The 17,172-nt window shown below is 64.8% G+C and overlaps 2 protein-coding genes across 2 annotated transcripts; one reads left to right on the top strand and one right to left on the bottom strand.

Annotated features, from left to right (window-relative positions):
* The first annotated feature begins 1,118 nt into the window (after positions 1 to 1,118).
* On the top strand, positions 1,119 to 9,432 carry LOC137461089 (E3 ubiquitin-protein ligase TRIM41-like). Its single transcript, XM_068170998.1, is given in 11 exon segments — positions 1,119 to 1,885; positions 1,887 to 2,178; positions 2,181 to 2,479; positions 5,892 to 5,987; positions 6,379 to 6,609; positions 7,566 to 7,588; positions 7,861 to 7,994; positions 8,800 to 9,011; positions 9,013 to 9,186; positions 9,188 to 9,208; positions 9,210 to 9,432. Coding segments are annotated over 11 exon segments (2,121 nt in total). The 5' UTR covers positions 1,119 to 1,378; the 3' UTR covers positions 9,342 to 9,432.
* A 2,247-nt stretch (positions 9,433 to 11,679) lies between these two features.
* On the bottom strand, positions 11,680 to 17,166 carry LOC137461086 (small ribosomal subunit protein RACK1-like; the record flags this gene model as incomplete). Its single annotated transcript, XM_068170997.1, is given in 8 exon segments — positions 11,680 to 11,765; positions 11,767 to 11,814; positions 12,907 to 13,017; positions 14,034 to 14,084; positions 14,086 to 14,175; positions 16,604 to 16,663; positions 16,665 to 16,715; positions 17,149 to 17,166. Coding segments are annotated over 8 exon segments (447 nt in total), but the record flags the coding sequence as incomplete, so codon positions are not given.
* Positions 17,167 to 17,172: the final 6 nt, after the last annotated feature.

Raw genomic sequence — 17,172 nt, 5'->3', positions numbered from 1 at the left:
GGGGGCGGGGCAGCCCCCCTCGCGCTCCCGCCCCTCTGCCGTAGCCACAGCCCCGCGGGGGAGGCTGCGGCGGGGGGGGGAGGGAGGAGCTTCCGGTCACGTGGCGCCGGCTTCCGGCGCTGGCCAGGCGGAAGGCGGAAGCCGTTGGGAGGCTTTTTTCTTCCTCGCCGGCGGGCGGGGGGAGGGAGCCCCCCGAAAAAGATTCCCCCCCCCCCGGGAGGCTGCGGAGAGACAGGCAGCGGCAGGGCCTTCCCCCACCCCCGCCCCCGCCTCCGCTTCCTCTCGGCCCGGGGCCGGCGGCGGAAGGGCGGCCGGGAGCTGCAGGCCGCGGCCGGGGAGTGGCGAGGCCTGGAGCAGGCCCCACTCGTTCAGGAGGCTCAGCAGGGTAAGGGAGGCTCAGCAGGGACAAGGGAGGCTCAGGAGGGTAAGGGAGGCTCAGCAGGGTAAGGGAGGGTCAGGAGGGACAAGGGAGGCTCAGCAGGGTAAGGGAGGGTCAGGAGGGTAAGGGAGGCTCAGCAGGGACAAGGGAGGGTCAGGAGGGACAAGGGAGGGTCAGGAGGGTAAGGGAGGGTCAGGAGGGTAAGGGAGGCTCAGCAGGGACAAGGGAGGCTCAGGAGGGACAAGGGAGGCTCAGGAGGGACAAGGGAGGGTCAGCAGGGCAAGGGAGGGTCAGGAGGGACAAGGGAGGCTCAGGAGGGACAAGGGAGGCTCAGGAGGGACAAGGGAGGGTCAGGAGGGACAAGGGAGGCTCAGCAGGGCAAGGGAGGGTCAGGAGGGTAAGGGAGGGTCAGGAGGGACAAGGGAGGCTCAGGAGGGTAAGGGAGGCTCAGCAGGGTAAGGGAGGCTCAGCAGGGACAAGGGAGGCTCAGGAGGTCCTGGGTCAGGGTTGTGGGGCAGGGGCAGGGAGGTGAGGGGGAGGGGAAGGAAGGAGCTGAGTGCTGGGTGTGAGGCGGGGGGGGGAGGGGTGGAAGTGGAAGAGGGGACAGAAAGGAGGCAGGGGGAAGTGGGGGAGGAAGAAAGGGAGAAGCAGGAAAGGGTCTGGGGCACGGAGGGGGGAGGGATAGGAGGGTAACAACTGTGAGGGGTTGGGGGGGAAGGAAGAGCTGGGAGGGAGGAAGGGGGAAAGGGGGTGAGGAAGGAAAGGGAGGAAGAGGGAGAGCTGTGAGGGGGAGAGGGGGAAGCTGTGAGGAAGAGCAGGGGAAGCTGTGAGGAAGAGCAGGGGAAGCTGTGAGGAAGAGCAGGGGAAGCTGTGAGGAAGAGAAGCTCCAAACCACCTCCCCAGAAGCAGCTCTGAGGAAGCCACTTGGAGGAAGCCCCTGTGAGGAAGAGGAGGACTTTCTTTCCCCCCTTCCCCAACCCCAGCCCCATCCCTGCCTCCATGGCCTCCCCAGCATTCCTGGGGGCTGGGGGCTCCTCGGGGGGCCCCGGGGGGGGCCTGAACCCGGTGGAGAGCCTGCAGGAGGAGGCCATCTGTGCCATCTGCTTGGACTACTTCGTGGAGCCTGTGTCCATCGGCTGTGGCCACAACTTCTGCAGGGTCTGCATCTCCCAGCTGTGGGGGGGCGAGGCCGAAGAGTACGAAGCCCCCCCGGGGGCTGGGGAGGTGCTGGAAGAGGAAGAGGAGGAGGAGGAGGAGGAGGAGGAGGAGGATGAGCTGGACGAGGATGAGCTGGAGGTGGAGCAAGGAGGAGAAGAAGAGGAAGAGGAGGAAGAAGAAGGCGGTGGTGGTGGGGTGGTGGAGGAGGAAGAGGAAGAGGAGGAGGAGGAGGAGGATGATGAGATGTGGAGCGAGGAAGAGGACGAAGCTGAGCTGTGGGACGAGCCTGTGGAGGAGGAGGAGGAGGAAGAGGAGGAGGAAGAGGAGGAGATGTGGGACGAAGGGGTCGGGGGGGGAGCTCTACTTCGGGGATGAGGACTTCGAGGAGGACTTGATGGAGGAGGACGTGGAGGAGGAGGAGGAGGAGGAGGAGGAAGAAGAAGAGGTGGAAGAGGAGGAGGAAGAGGAGGAGGAGGAGGAGGAAGAAGAGGGGGCCAGGCCCCCCCCCGCCCCGGCGCTGCCCCCCAGGCCCCGGCGCCCGCAGGCCTTCACCTGCCCCCAGTGCCGCAAGAGCTTCTCCCGCCGCAGCTTCAGGCCCAACCTGCAGCTGGCCAACATGGTGCAGGTCATCAGGCAGCTCCACCCCCACCCGCACCGCCTGGGCGGCCCCCGCCCCCGCCCCCCCCGCCCTGCCCGGCGCCCCCGCCCCCGCCCACTGCGGGGCCGGGGCGGCAGGCTCGCTGGGGGGCCGCCCCGGGGGCCGGCCCGGGGGGCGGGCTGGGGGGCGGCCCGGGGCTGCCGGGGCTGTGCCAGAAGCACCAGGAGCCCCTCAAGCTCTTCTGCGAGGTGGACGAGGAGGCCATCTGCGTGGTGTGCAGGGAGGCGCGGGGCCACAAGCACCACAGCGTCCTGCCCCTGGAGGAGGCCGCCCAGGACTGCAAGGTGGGGGGCTGGGGAGGGGCTGGGGAGGGGCTGGGGAGGGGCTGGGGGCTGGGGAGGGGTTCGGGAGCTCGTGGGGGGGCACCTGGAGGGGTTTAAAGCCTCTCGGAGGGGCTCCGGAGTCCGACGGTGGGGGGCTGGGGGAGTGCTAGATTGGGTGGTGAGGGGCTGGGGTGGGTTCTAGATGGGGTGGTGGGGATCTGGGGGGAGTGCTAGATCAGGTAGTGAGGGTCTAGGACAGTGCTAGATCAGGTGGTGGGGGTCTGGGGGAGTGCTAGATCAGGTGGGGGGGGTCTGGGGCAGTGCTAGATCAGGTGGTGAGGGTTTGGGGTGGGTTCTAGATGGGGTGGTGAGGGTCTGGGGGAGTGCTAGATCAGGTGGTGGGGGTCTGGGGCAGTGCTAGATTGGGGGGTGAGGGGCTGGGATGGGTTCTAGATGGGGTGATGGGGGTCTAGGGTAGTGCTAGATCAGGTGGTGAGGGTCTGGTGTGGGTTCTAGATCAGGTGGTGAGGGTCTGGGGGCGTGCTAGATTGGGGTGGTGAGGGGCTGGGGGAGTTCTAGATTGGGTGGTGAGGGTCTGGAGGAGTGCTAGATCGGGGTGATGAGGGTCTAAGGGAGTGCCAGATCAGGTGGTGGGGGTCTGGGGGAGTGCTAGATCAGGTGGTGAGGGTCTGGGGGAGTGCTGGATCGGGTGGTGAGGGTCTGGGGGAGTTCTAGATCAGGTGGTGGGGGTCTGGGGGAGTGCTAGATCGGGTGGTGAGGGTCTGGGATGGGTTCTAGATGGGGTGATGGGGTGATGGGGGAGTGCTAGATCAGGTGGTGAGCATCTGGGGGAGTTCTAGATCTGGTGGTGGGGGGTCTGGGGTGGGTTCTAGATCTGGTGGTGGGGGTCTGGGGTGGGTTCTAGCTCTTTTGGGTGTTGGAAGAGCTCTGCAAGGATGGTGAGCAGCTGGAGGGGTTCTAGATCTGTGATGGTGGTGGGAGGGGGGTTCTAGATTGTGTGCTGAGCAGCTGGAGGAGTGTCTAGGTGTGGTGGGTGTCTGGGGTGGGTTCTAGATCTGGTGATAGGTGGCTGGGTGGTTTCTAGATCCAGTGGTGAGCGGGGGGTGGGTGTTGTCTGGGTGGGTGTGTGGACATCCAGGGGGGTTCTAGAGCTGGTGGTGGCTGCCTGGAGGGGGTTCTGGATCGGGTGGAGGCCGTTCAAGATTGGATGGAGACCACCTGGAGGGGTTCAGGATCTGATGGCAAGCACCTGGAGGGGTTCTAGAGCAGATGGTGGCTGTCTGGAGGGGGTTCTGGATCGGGTAGAGGCAGTTCTAGGTTGGCTGGAGATCACCTGGAGGGGTTCTGGATATGATGGCAAGCACCTGGGGGGGTTCTAGAGCTGATTGTGGGTGCCTGGAGGGGGTTCTGGATCAGGTGGAGGCAGTTCAAGATTGGATGGAGACCACCTGGAGGGGTTCTGGACCTGATGGCAAGCACCTGGAGGGGTTCTAGAGCTGGTGGTGGGTGCCTGGAGAGGTTCTAGGTCAGATTTAGCTTGGGAGGGGGGGATTGGGGGGTGGTCTGGAAGCCACCTGTGTGGTGTGCAGGGAGGCTCAGGGCCACAAGCATCGCAGCATCCTGCCCCTGGAGGAGGCCACCCAGGACTGCAGGGTGGGGGCCTGGGGGAGGGGGCTCTGAAGATGTTCTAAGCCCCTTGAAGGGGGGTGGGGGTGGGGGGTTCTAGAGCTGAAGGTGGGGGCCTGAAGGGGGTTCTAGGGGCAATGGTGGGCAGCTGGAGGGGTTCCAACCCTCTTGGAGGGAGTCTAGACCTGCCAGTGGGCACCTGGAGGGGTTCTAGAGGTGAGGGTGGGTGTCTGGAGGGGGTTCTAGAGCCACTGGAGAGGTTCTAGAAGTGCTGAGCACCTGGAGGGGTTTCTGGGTGTGAGGGGTTCTAGATCTGGTGGAAGGTTTCTGTCCTTCCTGGAGGGATTCTAGATCTGCTGGTGAGCATCTGGGTGAGTTCTAGATCTGATGGTGAGCATCTGGGGGGGCTCTAGAGCTGGTGGCAGGCTTCTGGAGGGGGTTCCAACCCTCTTGGAGGTGCCCTGGATCTGATGGCAAGCATCTGGAGAGGTTCTAGACCTAAGGGTGACTGCCTGGGTGGGGGTTCTAGATCTGGTGGAGGGGTTCCAGCCCTCCTGGAGGGTTTCTAGACCTGGTGGTGAGCACCTGGAGGGACTCTAGGTCTGCTGTTAGGTGTCTGAAGGGGTTCTAGATCTGATGGTGGACACCTGCTGGGGGGGGTCTAGAGGCAGTGGTGGGCTTCTGGGGCTTTCTACCTCTCTTGGAGGGGTTCTAGAGCTGGTGGCTGGAGTCTGGAGGGGATCTAGACCTGCTGGTGAGCACCTGGAGCGGGGTCTAGAGCCAGTGGGGAGCTTCTGGATGGGGTTCCAATCCTCTGGGGGGGGGGGGGGTGGGTGTGGGGGGGGGGGTTCTAGAGCTGGTGGTAGGAGTCTGGAGGGGTTCTAGATCTAGTGTCAGGGGTCTGGAGGGGATCTAGACCTGCTGGTGAGCACCTGGAGTGGGGTCTGGAGCCAGTGGGGAGCTTTTGGAGGGGTTTCTAATCCTCTGGGAGGGGGGTCTAGAGCTGGTGGTCAGAGTATGGAGGGGTTCTAGAGCTGGTGGCAGGGGTCTGGAGGGGCTCTAAATCTAGTGGCAGGGGTCTGGAGGGGATCTAGACCTGATGGTGAGCACCTGGAGTGGGGTCTGGAGCCGGTGGGGAGCTTCTGGATGGGGTTCTAATCCTCTGGGAGGGGGTTCTAGATCTGCTGGCAGGGGTCTGGAGGGGTTCTAGATCTAGTGACAGGGCTCTGGAGAGGATCTAGAGCTGATGGTGAGCACCTGGAGTGGGGTCTAGAGCCGGTGGGGAGCTTCTGGAGGGGTTCTAATCCTCTGGGAGGGGGGTTCTAGAGCTGGTGGCAGGGGTCTGGAGGGGTTCTAGAGCTGGTGGCAGGGGTCTGGAGGGGGTCTAGAGCTGGTGGCAGGGGTCTGGAGGGGGTCTAGAGCTGGTGGCAGGGGTCTGGAGGGGTCTAGACCTGATGGTGAGCACCTGGAGTGGGGTCTAGAGCCGGTGGGGAGCTTCTGGATGGGTTCTAATCCCCTGGGAGAGGGTTCTAGAGCTGGTTGCAGGGGTCTGGAGGGGTTCCAGATCTGACTGGGGGGGGAAGGAGGATCTGGCAGCCACCTGCGTGGTCTGCAGGGAGCCCACCCTGAGGTCATTTTGAGGCCTTTCTGGGGGACAGCAGAAGGGTTTGGGCTGCCTGGGAGGTGGGGGCTGGGTGGCTCTGGGGTCTTCTGGAGGCTTTTTGGCTCCTCTGGAGGAGGTCCCTTGGCCACAATGTCCTTTCCTTGCCCCCCCCCCTCCCCCCAGAGCAAGCTCCAGAGCCACCTGGAGCTGCTGAAGAAGAAGCTGGAGGCAGTCCTGAGGCAGAAGTCCAACGAGGAGGAGAAGATCACAGAGCTGAGGGTGAGCCCTGAGCCCTCCCTTGCCCTTTCCTCCTCCTCCTCCTCCCTCCCTCCCTTCCTCCCCTTTGTGGCCACCTCCATCCCTTCCCCTCCTTGGTGGCCACCTGTGGCCCTCCTCCCTCCCTTCTCCTCCTTGGTGGCCACCTCCATCCCCTTCCCCTCCTTGGTGACCACCTCTGGCCCTCCTCCATTCCCGTTCCCTCCTTGGTGGCCATCTCCATTCCCTTCCCCTCCTTGGTGACCACCTCTGGCCCTCCTCCCTCCCTTCCCTTCCTTGGTGACCACCTCTGGCCCTCCTCCCTCCCTTCCTCTCCTTGGTGGCCACCTCTGGCCCCCCTCCACTCCCTTCCTCTCCCCCTCAGGCCCTTCCCTGTGTCTCTTTCTGGCCCCAGGAGAGGAGGAGGCTGGAGATGAAGGAGCTGGAGGCCAACTTCGAGGTGCTGCACCAGTTCCTGCTGGGGGAGCAGGTGGTGCTGCTGCAGCAGCTGGAGGAGCACTATGAGGCCTCCCTGGGCCGCCAGGGCTCCAGCCTGGCCCAGCTGGAGGAGCAGGCAGCAGCCCTCAGCCGCCTGATCCACGAGGCCCAGGCCAAGAGCAAGCAGGAAGGGCTCCAGCTCCTCAAGGTCCTTCCCCTCCACCACCTCTGGGACCTGCTGGGGGCTGGGGTTGAGGGAGGGGGAGGCAGGAAGGGGAGGGGAGGGCAGGTGGAGGTTGCACGAGGGGGAGGTTGCAGGGGTGGAGGATCCAGGAGGGGAGGTTGCAGGGGTGGAGGTACCAGGGGAGGAGGTTGCAGGGGAGGAGATTCCAGGGGTGGAGATTCCAGGGGGGGAGGTTGCAGGGGTGGTGGAGGTTCCAGGAGGGGAGATTCCAGGGGTGGAGGTACCAGGGGTGGAGGTTGCAGGGGAGGAGGTGCAGGGGTGGAGATTCCAGGGGGGGAGGTTGCAGGGGTGGAGGTTGCAGGGGTGGAGATTCCAGGGGTGGAGGTTGCAGGGGTGGAGATTCCAGGGGTGGAGGTTGCAGGGGGGGAGATTCCAGGGGGGAAGGTTGCAGGGGTGGAGATTCTAGGGGTGGAGGTACCAGGGGTAGAGGTTGCAGGGGTGGAGATTCCAGGGGTGGAGGTTGCAGGGGTGGAGGTTGCAGGGGTGGAGATTCCAGGGGTGGAGGTTGCAGGGGTGGAGGTTGCAGGGGTGGAGATTCCAGGGGTGGAGGTACCAGGGGGGGAGGTTGCAGGGGTGGAGGTTGCAGGGGGTTGGGTTTGGAGCATCCAAGGTTCCACCTCGAGGGGATCCAGGTGGGGTTGGTGGCCAGGAGGTAGTGGGAGAGGTCCTGCTCGGTCTGCAGAAGGTTCTTCCCGGTGGGACAAGGCCAATCCTGGTGGGACAAGGTCCATCCTGGTCCCCAGAAGGTCCTTACCCCCGGGACAAGGTCCATGCTGGTTGTACCAGGTCCATGCTGGTGGCACCAAGATGCCCTCCCAGCTCCCATCCCTGCCCCCCAGCAGTTCCTTTCCTCAGCCCTTCTCTCATTTCCCTCTTTCCTCTCTCCCCTTCCAATCCCTCCTTGGGCACCACCGCTGCAGGACATCAAAGGAACCTTCCTCAGGTCAGTGATTGGCTCCTGGCCCCAGGCCACCTTCTGCTGGGGAGGGGAACCCCAAAGCTTGAGGGTTTAGCCCCAAAGGGAAGCTCTGGCAGGGTCCTGGGTGGTCAACCTCAGGATGGGGCCCAAGGAGGTTGGGGGTGAGGTTGGGGATGAGGTGGGGAAGAGCTTTGCAGAGCTCCTCAGAGCTTCTCCTTGGCTTTGTCCCCAAGCTTGAGGGTGGAGGTTTGGTGGCCACCAGCTTCCCCTCGTCCATTTTTGGGGCTCCTCCCCAGGTGTGAGAACATCAAACTCCAGGAGCCAGCCCAGGTGGAAGTGGGGGAAGGGCAGGGCAGGAGGTCCAGGAACTACTTCCTGCAGCATGTGGTGATGAGGAAGATGGAGAAGGTCTTCAGCAAGGTCCCCCAAGGTGAGAGGGAGGAGGAGGAGGAGAAGGAGGAGGAGGAGGGGGGGGAGAAGGAGAAGGAAGAGGGAGAGGAGAAGGAAGAGGGAGAGGAGAAGGAAGAGGAGGGGGAGAAGGAGGAGAAGAGGGAGAGGAGAAGGAGGAGAAGAGGGAGAGGAGAAGAAGGAGGAGGAAGGGGGGGACGAAGGAGGAGAAGGAAGAGGGAGAGGAGAAGGAGGAGGAGAGGGAGGGGGAGGAGGGGGAAGAGAGAGGAGAAGGAAGAGAGTGGAGAAGAAGGAGGAGGAGGAAGGGGAGAAGGGAGGAGAAGGAAGAGGGAGAGGAGAGGAGGGAAGAGAGGGGGAGAAGGAGGAGAGGCAGAAGAAGGAGGAGGAGGAGAAGGAGGAGAAGAGGGAGAGGAGAAGGAGGAGGAGGGGGAGCAGGAAGAGGGAGAGGAGAAGGAGGAGGAGAGGGAGGGGAAGGAGGGGGAAGGGAATTGGGGGGAGGAGGGCTTGGGAAAATGGGAGGTGAAAAAAGGGAACTGGGGGAGGGAGGAGAAGGAATTTGGGGTTCAAGGGGGCAAGGGGGAGGGGAAAAGTTGGGTTCAAGGGTGGGAACCTGGGGTTAAAAGTGGGAACCTGGGGTTAAAAGTGGGAACTTGGGGTTCAGGTTGGTCTAGGGCTGGGAATTTGGGGTTGGGAACTTAGTGCCCAAAGGCAGCAAATTTGGGATCCAGGTGGGGGTGGGGAGGGTGTGTGAAGCCTCAGCGCCGGCGCTGCCTCCCCCCTTGCCTTGCGCCGCCCCTCACCCCCTTTGCCCTCCGCCCCCTCCCCAGCCGACGTCACCCTGGACCCCTCCACCGCCCACCCTCGGCTCTGCCTCTCCCTGGACCGCCGCAGCGCCAAGCTGGGGGAGCGGCGCCCGGAGGCTCCGGACGGCCCCAAACGCTTCGACTCCTCCGACTTCAGCGTGCTGGGGGTCCCGGGCTTCACCGGGGGGCGGCACTACTGGGAGGTGGAGGTCGGGGGGCGCCGGGGGTGGGCGCTGGGGGGCGGCGAGGGAGCCGACGAGGCGCAAGGAGGCAGCGGGAGGAGGAGGAGAAGGAGGAGGAGCGCAAGCGAAGAGGGAGATCTGGTGCCTGAGCAGCACCGGGAAGTGCTACCAGGCGCTGACGGCCACCGAGCAGACGCCGCTGAGCCCCGCGGGGCGGCCCCGGCGGGTCGGGGGTCTACCTGGACTACGAGCAGGGGGCAGCTCTGCTTCTACAACGCCGAGAGCATGGCTCACATCCACACCTTCAGCGCCTGCTTCCGCGACAGGATCGTCCCCTTCTTCAGGCTGCTGGCCAAGGGCAGCCGCATCCGCATCTGCGCCTGACGGACAGCGGCAGCCGGGCGGAGGGGACCGGGCGGAGGGGACCGAGTGGAGGGGACCGGGCGGAGGGGACCGGGCAGCGGCTCTGGGATGCTGGGATCCGGGGTCCGGATCGGTGCCTGAGCGCCGCCCGGGTACTGGGAGTCCGGGGTCTGCAGCCGGCTCTGTGCCCGAGAGCCGCCGCAGCGGGCATTAGGCTGCGGGGTGTCAGGCGTCAGGGTCCGGATCGGTGCCTGAGCTCCCGCCCGGGCGCTGGGCTCTGGGGTCCGGATCCGGATCTGAGAGCCCGCAGCGGGTATTGGGATCCGGGCATGGGGCGCCTGGATCTGGGGTGCGGAGCCGGAGCCGGAGCCGGATCGGTGCCTGAGCGCCGCCAGGCGCCGGGCCGCTGGGTCTGTGACTGAGGCAGCGCCCTGCCCGCCGTGGGGTCTCGACACTGCCTCCTCCTGGCTGCTTCCTGCTCCTTCTCCCCCCTCCTCTGCCTTCCCCGCTTCCTCCTCCTCCTCTTCCTCATCTTTTCTCTTCCTCCTTCTTCCTCCTCTTCCTTCTCTTCCTCCCTTTTCTCTTCCTTCTATTCCTCCCTCTCCTCTTCCTTCTCTTCCTCCTTCTTCCTTCTCTTCTTCCCTCTCCTCTTCCTTCTCTTCCTCCCTCTTCTCTTCCTCCTTCTCCTCTTCCTCCCTCTCTTCCTCCTCTTATTCCTCATCCTTTCTCTTCCTCCTTCCTCCTTCTCTTCCTCTCCTCTTCCTCCTTTCTCATTCTCCCTCTTCCTCCTTTCTCTTTCTCCCTCTCCTCTTCCTTCTCTTTCTCCTCTTCCTCCTTTTCCTCCCTCTCCCCTTCCTCCTCCTCCTCCCCCTCCTCTTTCTGGGGCTTCAGCACTTTAAGCGAGAACCTCAACGGCTTCTCCTCCCCAACCCTTTCGGACCCTTCCCCCTCCAGCAGCTCCCCAACCCCGCTCTGGGCGGCTGGGGGGCGGCTCCGACCCTCCTCTCCCGAGGCCCTCCCGAGCTCCTCCCGCGGCTCTCCGAGCGCTGGGAGCCCGGGGGGCAATATTTATTTCCCTTCCCCTTTCCACTTGGGGTTGTTTTTTTTTGGGGGGGGTCTTTTTCACCACTTTGGGTCGACTTTTTTTTCCCCCCCTCCCTCAGACCTTCCTCTCCCTCTCCTTTGGTATTGTTTTTGGGGGTGGATTCGGTTCAGTTTGGCTTTTTTTTTTGGGGGGGAGGGGAGGGGAATAGGGGAGGGGGGTGGTGGCTGTTGGTTGTTGTTTGGGGGGGGGGGGGGGTCGGGGGTTTGGGGTTTGGTTTTCCCTGGCCAGAAAGGTCGCTGAATATTTTTGGGTATAAAAATATAAGAAGAAAAAAAAACCACACAAAAAAGAGAAAAATCCAAAATCCACCCAAAAAAAAAGTGGAGAAATTTCTGCAGATTTTTAGTTTTGTGACAAATAAAAAGGAGCTGAGGCTGAAAAAAAATAAACCAGAAGGTGCAGCTCGGAGCCTGCCGCGGGGAGGAGAGGGGGAGGGCCCAGGAGCAGCTTCCCAGGGGGCTGGAGAAGGCTCTCGAGCCCCAGGAGCAGCTTCTGAGGAGCCAGGAGCAGCTTGCTGAGCTCTGGAGCTCCTTCCCAAGATCCTGGAGGAGGTTCTGGAACCCCAGGAGCAGCTTCCCAGGGGCTGGAGAAGGTTCTGGAGCCCCAGAAGCAGCTTCCTGAGCTCTAGGAACCCCTTCCCAAGAGCCTGGAGGAGGTTCTGGAGCCCCAGGAGCAGCTTCCCAGGGGCTTGGAGAAGGTTCTGGAGCCCCAGAAGCAGCTTCCTGAGCTCTAGGAGCCACTTCCCAAGATCCTGGAGGAGGTTCTGGAACCCCAGGAGCAGCTCCCCAAGATCCTGGAGCAGGTTCTGGAGCCCCAAGAGCAGCATCCTGAGCTCTAGGAGCCCCAAGATCCTGGAGCAGGTTCTGGAGCCCCAGGAGCAGCTTCCCAGGGGGTGGAGAATGTTCTGAGCACTAGAGCTCCTTCCCAAGAGCCTGGAGAAGGTTGTGGGAGCCACTTCCAAGATCTGGAGCAGCCTCTACGGACCCAGAAGCCACCTGTGGGACCCCTTAGGGTCTCCAGCTCCACCCAGGTCCCCCCAGCTCCCATTGGGGAGCCCCCTCAAGGCTCACCAGGTCTTGCTGGGGACCCTCCAGGACCTCAAGGTCCTACTGGGGAGCCCCCCCCCCCCGGGCCAACATCTTTCCAGCCCTGAGGCCCTCCCCTGAAGGCTCCTGGCAGAGCCCAATCCCAATCCCAATCCCAATGCTTTCCCTGCAGCTCTCAGGGGTGGGATGGAGAAGAGGACACCGGAGGTGGCCCAGAAGGGGTCTGGAGAAGACTTTTATTGGGGGGGGGGGAGCAGGAGGGCCCCCCCGGGGGGCTCAGCGAGTGCCGATGGTCCACCTGCCAGACGCGCACCAGGTTGTCTGTGTAGCCTGCAAAGAGGGTCTGGGGGGCACAGGGAGGGGCGGCTCAGGGGCGGCCTGGGGGCACCAGGGCCTGGCCCCCACCCCCCCCAGCAGCCTCAGGGCACCAAGAGGGAGGGGAAAGGAGGGAGGGGAAAGGAGGGAGGGGAAAGGAGGGAGGGGAAAGGAGGGGAGGGGAAAGGAGGGAGGGGAAAGGAGGGAGGGGAAAGGAGGGAGGGGAAAGGAGGGAGGGGAAAGGAGGGAGGGGAAAGGAGGGAGGGGAAAGGAGGGAGGGGAAAGGAGGGAGGGGAAAGGAGGGAGGGGAAAGGAGGGAGGGGAAAGGAGGGGAGGGGAAAGGAGGGAGGGGAAAGGAGGGAGGGGAAAGGAGGGAGGGGAAAGGAGGGAGGGGAAAGGAGGGAGGGGAAAGGAGGGAGGGGAAAGGAGGGAGGGGAAAGGAGGGAGGGGAAAGGAGGGAGGGGAAAGGAGGGAGGGGAAAGGAGGGAGGGGAAAGGAGGGAGGGGAAAGGAGGGAGGGGAAAGGAGGGAGGGAAAGGAGGGAGGGGGAAAGGAGGGAGGGGAAAGGAGGGAGGGGAAAGGAGGGAGGGGAAAGGAGGGAGGGGAAAGGAGGGAGGGGAAAGGAGGGAGGGGAAAGGAGGGAGGGGAAAGGAGGGAGGGGAAAGGAGGGAGGGGAAAGGAGGGAGGGAAAGGAGGGAGGGGAAAGGAGGAGGGGAAAGGAGGGAGGGGAAAGGAGGGAGGGGAAAGGAGGGAGGGGGAAAGGAGGGAGGGGAAAGGAGGGAGGGGAAAGGAGGGAGGGGAAAGGAGGGAGGGGAAAGGAGGGAGGGGAAAGGAGGGAGGGGAAAGGAGGAGGGGGAGGAGATGGCCATGAGGGAGGGAGCAAGGATGGGAAGGAGGAGGGAGAGGAGGGGGGAGTAGGTGGAGGTATGCCCAGGGCAGGGGGAGGAGGGCAAGGGGGTTATCCCCCAAGGCAGGGGGGAGGAGGGGGAGTTGTCCCCAGGGCAGGGGGAGGAGTGCCCAGGGGAGGAGGAGGCATCCCCAGGGCAGGGGGGGAGGGGGAGGAGGTGTGCCCAGGGCAGGGGGAGGAGGGGGAGGAGGTGTCCCCGGGGGGTGGTCCCTACCTGCCCATCTGCAGACCAGGCCAGGGAGGTGCACTGTGGGGGCTCTGCCTTGCTGCTGGTGCTGATCACTTCCTGCTTCAGCTCATCCACAATGATCTTCCCCTCCAGGTCCTGCAGCAGGCAACCAGCTGCAGGAGACCCTCCCCCAGGAGCGCCCCCCCCCAGGAGCCCTCCTCCCCCAGCCCCCACCCCCCAGGAGCGCCCCCCGCCAGGCCGCAGGTTGCTCAGAAACAGCCTCTGGGTCTCTCCAGGGAGATGCAGTCAGGTGGGAACCCAAGTGTTTCATCACAGCGTGGCTGGGGTCGGGTCAGCGCCCCCCCTGGCACTGCCAGGACCTTCCCTCAGCCCTGCAGAGCTCCTCCAGCCCCCTGCAGACCTCTTCCACCCCCCAGGAGCCCCTCTAAAGCCAGGAGGGGGGTCCCCCAAGACCAAGAGTTCCTCCTCCAAGCCTGGAAGCTCTTCCACCCCCAGCAGCCTCTCTAAAGCCAGGAGGAGGCCTCCTGCAGCAGCTTCTCCTCCACCCCCCAGCCCTTCCCTAAGGCCAGGGGGAGACCTCCCAGGCCAAGAGAGTTCCTCCTCCAGGAGCTCCTCCCCTGCCTCCCCCTCCTCCTTCCCTTCCCTTCCCTTCCTCCCCCTCCATCCCTTTCCCTCCCCCCCAGCTCTTCCTCCTCCTCCATCCCTTCCTTCCCCCCCCCCGAGCCCTTCCTCCCCCTCCATCCCTTTCCTTCTCCCCCCAGCCCTTCCTCCTCCTCATCCCATTCCTCCTCCTCCATCCCTTTCCCTCCCCCTCCATCCCTTTCTTTCTACCCCCCAGCCCTTCCTCCCCCTCCATCCCTTCTTCCCCCTCCATCCCTTTCCCTCCCCCTCCAGCCCCTCCTCCCCCTCCAGCCCCTCCTCCCCTCCAGCCCCCTCCTCCCCCTCCATCTCTTTCCTTCCCCCCAGCCCTTCCTCCCCCCTCCATCCCTTCCCCTCCCCCCAAGCCCTTCCTCCCTTCCTCCCCCTCCACCCCCGGGTCGCAGCCGAAGCTCTCCCCCCGGGGCAGGCTGAGCCCCACAGAGCCCCCAGGCCCCCGTGGGGGTGGTGCTGAGGCCCGGGGGGGGGGGGGGAGGAGCAGGATGAGTGCTCACCCAGATCTTGATGGAGGGCCCGGTGGCAGCGCAGAGCCAGTAGCGGTTGGGGGCTGAAGCAGAGGGCGTTGATGATGTCTCCCCCGTCCAGCGTGTACAGGTGCTTGCCCTCGTTCAGGTCCCACAGCATCGCCTGCCCGTCCTGGGGGCACACACGGCTCAGCACCAGCTCAGCCCCCCAGACCGGGGGCTCAGCACCCCCACACCAGCACCACCCAGCACTGGCTCAGCACCCCCAGACCAGCCCCATACAGCCCAGCCCCATACAGCAGCAGCTCAGCACAGGCTCAGCACCCCCAGACCAGCACCAGTACCACCCAACACCAGCTCAGCACCCCCAGACCGGGGGCTCAGCACCCCCAGACCAGCCCCATACAGCCCAGCCCCATACAGCAGCAGCTCAGCACAGGCTCAGCACCCCAGACTGGGGGCTCAGCACCGCCAGACCAGCACCACCCAGCCCCATACAGCCCAGCGCTGCCCAGCAGCAGCTCAGCACCCCGGCTCAGCACCGCCAGCTCAGCACCCCCAGACCAGCAGCACCCAGTACCACCCAGCAGCAGCTCAGCACCGGCTCAGGCACCCCCAGACCAGCATCATCCAGCCCCATACAGGCCAGTGCTGCCCCAGCAGCAGCTCAGCACTGGCTCAGCACCGGGGGCTCAGCACCCCCAGACCAGCACCACCCAGCCCCCCCAGACCAGCACCACCCAGCCCCATACAGCAGCTCAGCACCGGCTCAGCACCCCCAGACCAGCAGCACCCAGCCCCATACAGCCCAGCCCCATACAGCAGCAGCTCAGCACCGGCTCAGCACCCCCAGACCAGCACCAGTACCACCCAACACCAGCTCAGCACCCCCAGACCGGGGGCTCAGCACTCCCAGACCAGCCCCAGTACACCCAGCACCGGCTCAGCACCCCCAGACCAGCACCAGCACCACCCAGCAGCTGCTCAGCACCAGCTCAGCACCCCCAGACCGGGGGCTCAGCACTCCCAGACCAGCACCAGCACCACCCACCACCGGCTCAGCACTGGCTCAGCACCCCCAGACCAGCACCGGCTCAGCACCCCCAGACCAGCACCAGCACCACCCAGCACCCGGCTCAGCACTGGGGGCTCAGCACCCCCAGACCAGCCCCAGCACCACCCAGCCCAAGCAGCAGCTCAGCACCCCCAGACCAGCCCCAGCACCACCCAGCCCAAGCAGCAGCTCAGCACCCCCAGACCAGCACCAGCACCACCCAGCACCAGCTCAGCACCCCCAGACCAGCAGCACCCAGCCCCATACAGCCCAGCCCCATACAGCAGCAGCTCAGCACTGGCTCAGGCACCAGCTCAGCACCCTCAGACCAGCAGCACCCAGCCCTATACAGCCCAGCCCCATACAGCAGCAGCTCAGCACCATCTCAGCACCCCCAGACCAGCAGCACCCAGCCTCATACAGCAGCAGCTCAGCACCAGCTCAGCACCCCCAGACCAGCAGCACCCAGCCTCATACAGCAGCAGCTCAGCACCAGCTCAGCACCCCCAGACCAGCAGCACCCAGCCTCATACAGCAGCAGCTCAGCACCAGCTCAGCACCCCCAGACCAGCAGCACCCAGCCCCATATAGCAGCAGCTCAGCACCAGCTCAGCACCCCCAGACCAGCAGCACCCAGCCTCATACAGCCCAGCCCCATACAGCAGCAGCTCAGCACCGGCTCAGTGCCGCCTGCTCAGCACCACCACACAGGCACCACCCAGTACCGCTCAGCACCAGCTCAGCACCCCCAGGCCAGCACCAGTACCACCCAGCACCAGCTCAGCACCCCCAGACCAGCACCAGCACCACCCAGCAGCTGCTCAGCACCAGCTCAGCACCCCAGACCAGGAGCTCAGCACCCAGCCCCATTACAGCCCAGTGCTGCCCAGCAGCAGCTCAGCACTGCCCGTCAGCACCCCAGACCGGGGGCTCAGCACCCCCACCACCAGCCCCACCCAGCAGCAGCTCAGCACTGGCTCAGCACCCCCAGCCCAGCACCACCCAGCACCGGGCTCAGCACCACCGGCTCAGCACCCCCAGCCCAGCCCCACCCAGCAGCAGCTCAGCCCCACCCAGCAGCAGCTCAGCACCAGCTCAGCACCCCCAGCCTACACCAGCACCACCCAGCCCAAACAGCAGCTCAGCACCAGCAGCAGTAGCTTGGCACCAGCTGCTGAGCACCACCCCAGCCCAAGCAACAGCTCAGCACCACACCCCAGCACCACACCCAGCACCACCAGCAGCTCAACAGCAGCTGCTCAGCACCAGCCCACCCAGCACCATCAGCTGCTCAGCACCAGCAGCCCCACCCAGCACCCTCCAGGGGCCCAGCCAGGGCCTTCCCCACCCCCAGGCAGCCCTTCCCCACCTCCAGGAGGCCTCTCCCACCCCCTCCACCTCCTCCCAAACCCACAGGGATGTTTTGGGGACTCCATCCGAGGTGGGCAGAGGGCAGGAGGGGGGTGGTGATGGTGGGCAGGAGGGGGGGTGGTGATGGTGGGCAGGAGGGGGGGGTGGGCCCCATCCTGAGTGGGGCAGCAGGTACCTTGCCACCAGAGGCACAGAGGGAGCCATCAGGGGACACGGTGACGGTGTTGAGGTACCCCGGTGTGGCCAATGTGGTTGGTCTTCAGCTTGCAGTTGGCCAAGTTCCACACCTGGAAGGGGAAGACAACCAATGAGAGAAGATCAGAGATGGGCTTGGGAAGGTCCTCTTCAACCTCCCAGCCCACCCCCAGGGCTCAACAAAGCATGGCCTTGGAGAACATCTTCCAAGAGGATGGAGAGCACAAGTTGGGAGGGCTCCAGAGCTTCCTTCTGGGCTTCCAGGTCTCCTCCTGGGCCCCCAGACCTTCCCTCTGGACCTCCAAGGCCTTCCCCCTGCACCAAACTGGACCTAAAGCCTTGCAGGATGCCCCCAGCAGGCCCAGAAGTGGCCCCAGAGCCTTGCAGGATGCCCCCAGCTGGCCTAGAAGTGCCCCAGAGCCTTGCAGGGTGCCCCCAGCTGGCCCAGAAGCAGCCCCAGAGCCTTGCAGGGTGCCCCCAGCAGGCCCAGCAGCAGACCCAGAGCCCCCAGCAGCAGCTGCTCACCTTGACCAGCTTGTCCCAGCCACA

Source organism: Melanerpes formicivorus, unplaced genomic scaffold (genome assembly GCF_026170545.1).
Source record: "Melanerpes formicivorus ecotype bairdi unplaced genomic scaffold, bMelFor1.0.p_v2 SCAF_1117, whole genome shotgun sequence".
Classification (NCBI taxonomy): Eukaryota; Metazoa; Chordata; class Aves; order Piciformes; family Picidae; genus Melanerpes; species Melanerpes formicivorus.
Note: the sequence above shows the minus strand (reverse complement) of the source record. Positions and strands in the feature narration are given on the sequence as shown.